At 36.5% G+C, this 4,483-nt stretch overlaps 1 protein-coding gene across 1 annotated transcript; it reads right to left on the bottom strand.

The window, feature by feature from the left end:
- Positions 1-205: 205 nt before the first annotated feature.
- On the bottom strand, positions 206-3,706 carry LOC113282715 (hydroxyproline O-arabinosyltransferase 1-like). Its single transcript, XM_026531774.1, has 8 exons — positions 3,215-3,706; positions 2,522-2,589; positions 2,212-2,413; positions 2,026-2,123; positions 1,859-1,928; positions 1,544-1,615; positions 1,336-1,449; positions 206-490 (listed from the first exon to the last, which is right to left on the bottom strand). Exons 1-8 carry the CDS (start codon positions 3,608-3,610, stop codon positions 431-433), a joined length of 1,080 nt encoding a protein of 359 aa, XP_026387559.1. The 5' UTR covers positions 3,611-3,706; the 3' UTR covers positions 206-430.
- Between the last annotated feature and the right edge of the window lie 777 nt (positions 3,707-4,483).

The following is a 4,483-nucleotide window of genomic DNA, read 5'->3' as shown; positions in this document are numbered from 1 at the left end:
GGGGTCATCAAATTTGGTTTTCGTCAAGTTTGCATGGGACAATATGCAACTAATGAATAACATGTGTATATCTCCAAGCAAAGGCTAATGTTGGCCTCAAAGTTTCTCAATCAGAAAGACAATCAGCTAAAAGCCAGCATGGAAACCCCGGAATCGCTTTTTGGAGTTATGAAATTTTCAAGGACGGGAAAATTCAAGCTTCTAGTAGATCCACAAACCTTAATAAAAAGTACCAAAAAATCCTTATACCTTCATTTTCTCTTTTCAAAAGATAAGACAAATCCTGAAGAAAACAGCATCTATTATTCTGTTAACTAATAAGAATCAAAATGGATAAATACATATGAAAATACATCAGTGCGGAGGTACAAAGGAGCGAAAATTGATGGTAATGATATCCTTATTCAGCATCTACAAAAATGGCTCTTCCTCATGAACCCCAGTTAGGAAGGTTGGCCGTTGCCTCGTTCACCATCTTCACAAGAGTTACCTGCAATGTATTTTAATTAGTTAAAAATGAAAAATACAACACATAAAGGATAGAGATACATTCTAGTGACTACCCATTCCTACTATCTAGAATATGAACTGTGATATATATGAAAAAAATAAGCAACTTTAAAGCCACAATGTAATCTGTCAAGCATATTGTCATTAATGAATCGCGCACTTAGCAAACATGTCCAAAGTAAAAATCCTTTTCCAAGATCAGGCTAATCAATTAGACTCTGACAAAAACTAGTAGTGTAATACACTAGTGTGCTTCTTCATGTTCTGTATTATTCCTGAAAGTATAATTTGTTCAATATTTGAAGCATAACCAAAATGAGGTCAGAGTTAGTGCGCGAAGCATTATTGACAGAGAACTGTATGAGAAAATATTATCAATTTTACCCATAAGCACCTAACGGTGGGTTATCGATTCATGATAAGTCACAACACACAAGCTTTTTGTTGATGCTCAACTTCGCCATAACAATTCTGGAACCTAATACTTTTATTGCCAGAGACATGGTTTATAATGAAATAGGAATTACTCTGTTCTGAACTAGTCTATAATGGAGGACTGACACACCCTAAAAACTACTACCTCCATTCCAGGAAAAGTGATACTTTCACTTTTTCATTTTGCCTAAAAATTTAGCCAAATTGAAAAGGTGAAAATATCACTTTTCCTGAAACAGAGGGAGTACTATGAAAGCTACCGAGATTTATAGAACACAAAATCTCAAAGGACGCTCTATCCTTGAGAGAGCTATCAAGTCCCACCCTAGTTCATGTTCTTGGTTACACAAACATGCAGAAATGGTAGAAAATTGTGCTGGAGAAACATACCACACTTTCTGGTACACCAGGTGGAGGCATTGTAAGGTTTCTTGGAGGTACAGTGTCGGTAAATGATCGCTTGTCAAACCTCCACTCTCCAATCTTCCCATATGTTGACTTACCCTGAAATTACAACACTGACCGTGTCAGAAATATTGAATAGCTTAATTTACATAAAACTTAGGATATACAGAAGCATGGCTAATCATATGAGTACCTGCATGTCATAATCACATCCGTAAGTATAATGAATTATGAACTTTTCGCCGATTTCCAGATCCCATGGAGGCTTTACACATCAAAGAGAAAATAAATAACAGTTAGTTGAGAATAAAGTCAGAGTAATATTCGACAAGAAACCGTGGAACTGACAGCTTGAAGCTATATAAGTGCATTTTTTTTGCATTTAGCTGCTCTGTGAAACTTCAAAGCACATCCCATCCTATTACTGCCAATTAGAAACTGATCCTTACAGATCTTTCTAGGGGTTTTTTAGGCACAAAATGCTTGCTTTTACAAATGGAGAAAATACCTGTAGCATGAAGTCCTTGCGCAAGATGTTCGCCACACCATGATGAGCAGATGCAACAGCATAAGCATACCTTAATATAAACATGACAGAAAAGCAGAATATTTAATCAGTCAAGAGTGTAAAACTAGATGTCACAACTTTGGCTTCAATGAGGTCAAAGTATTTACATTTCAAGAACCCAACCAAAAGCTTTATCAGCCTCAGGATCCTTCTTCATAGCCAGTGAAACATTCATCCACGTGGGAGCTATCTTCTTAAGAGCTTCCTATATCCATTGACAGAAATAAGAACACAGTGGGAAGTCTTACACAAAACACACCAGAATAAATGGCACAAATAACACAAATATGTACCTTCCCAACAATGACTGGAGAATTCCCTATTGGGTCAATATTGGTGATAGGTCCCTCTTCCTCAAGATAGAACTTACGGAGTGTGGATTCGTACTTCTTGGGTTCAATGTAAAAGAAAGGGAATGCAGCTCCTAGTCCACCTTTGGCCAGATTTGGTATGGGCCTGACGATAACGTGGTCTGGTTCCGACATCAATATGTAACTGCAGAAAAAAAAAAACAGGAAAACATGAAATATCTAACGAGGATATACTCACTCACTTACTCAAGATAGACGATATTAATTAACATAAACAAATGAAGTTTCATACTCTTCTTTAATATTTGCTTGTTGAAGCCACTGTACGAATGCCCATGGTCTGTTGAGGACAATATAACCCTGATATCGAGAAACAAGATGCACAATCATCAATGTAATCCTTCCCCAATAGTATAACAAAAGAAATGATGATCCAAATAAGGCAAATTTACCAAGAAGCATTTGATGGCTTCTGACTAATATACATGACTTAGTGTTCAAAAGCAAGTGTCATGACATAGTTTACTGAACTCTCTCCCTTCTTTGGGTACTTGATTGGGTTAATTAGTCAAGCACTAAGAGCTCGAATCTGTGTGAATCGTAAATATCATGAATTATCCTAATTCCCAAACATTATCAATACCAGACTTCATAGGTTTAGACGGGCATAACATCGTATCATGTCGAAGACCTCATCGAGGTCAAGACAAGAGAAAAGATCGATTGCCCCATTCGACCAAAATGCTTACTTCCCTCCCAGAAACATAATCACAAAGTTTTCAATCCAACAAATGAACTACATTACACTAAAACTTGCTATGTCCTCCCAAATAATAAAACACCCTTTATCCAAATCCTAATTTCAACTCAAAACAGTCCACAATCACAAAACCCACAAAATATTCAGAAACAAAAAGACCATTACAACTAAGAGAAAGTAAAACCCAAAATCCAAATCATAAAATTAAAGTAAAGTAATGATTACCTGATCCATTCCAGCGGGCAAGGGTTGAGCAACAAAAGTAGGCATCTCATCCATATACTTATCAGGTTTCCCATTATGTAAAATCCTAGTAAACCCACCCATATCAGAATTAGGTCCATTCTGATGCTTCTTAAACCAGTAATACATAATTCTAACTTGCCATGTATTATAAACGGAATCAGAAGCTGTAACAGCTGTATGAAAAAGCCTTCTTTGTGATCTGGGTACTGCTCTATTCATAGGCATTTTGATTATAGGATCAATTGAAGATAAATCATTTCCAGGTCCTGGAAAATCTAGTCTAAGTGGAACATTTGCTGATATTATAACATTGTATGTTATAAGTGCTACTGAAAATGTTATTAGAAGTGTGTAAATGAAGTTTGAAAGACCCATTTTTTTCCTTTCCCACTCTAGAGTCTAGATGCAGAGAAGAGAAGAGAAAAGGAAAGAAATGGAGTTTAGAAAAGTCGTCTTCTTGCTTTAGTGAAATAGAGTAGGTGGGGTTAGCTGACCACTACTGAAGCATTACTTGGTGGCGCATTTTAGTGGATCAAGCAATTATCCTCTTAAATTACGCGGTTGTGTAGAGTAGAACTAAGATGTGCGCTTGTGTTTTTGCTAATTTGAGTTTAAGCTAAACAAGTCAACGGGTTTAAGGCAATAATTGGGTGATAATGTGAAGGCGCTATTAATAGCTACCCAATTCCGATCTTACTGTAGTACTACTGAGTGATGATAATAGCGAACCTGAGTTTGAGTGATGATACTGGCGATCTGAGTTCGAAACTCGTCCCTGTAACTACAATAGAGTTCGTGGCTACAATAGAGTTCGTTGATGGTGATAACATTGAAATAGTACACAAAAACTTTTTAGAAAGTGGGCAAAATTAGATTTGGAAGACCGGCTAGTGAAGAATTAGATGGCTTTTATTGATGGTCACATTTTATTTCCCCATAATTTACAGTACATTCTTGACTGTGAAATATGTATTTCTTTCTACTGTAAGCAAAATACACAAACACACAGCTCTGGGTGTTCACCCGAGCTGCTTTGTTTGTTTAGATGTGAACCACCTCGAGTGAAGAGTTGATTGTTTTTGTCTCAACACTCGATATTCACTGTACATTTGTAATTATCCTTATATGACAGTTTTATTCCTTAGAAAAATGAAGAATTGGATTTGTGTGTACATATTTCATCATCAAACACGTGTATGTGAGAAGACACGTGGAGAGCATGCGGACCAAGTCATCAAAACATGATGA

This window comes from Papaver somniferum, chromosome 5, assembly GCF_003573695.1.
Source record: "Papaver somniferum cultivar HN1 chromosome 5, ASM357369v1, whole genome shotgun sequence".
NCBI lineage: Eukaryota > Viridiplantae > Streptophyta > Magnoliopsida > Ranunculales > Papaveraceae > Papaver > Papaver somniferum.
The sequence above is the reverse complement of the archived record's forward strand: the minus strand, read 5'-3'. Positions and strand labels throughout refer to the sequence as shown.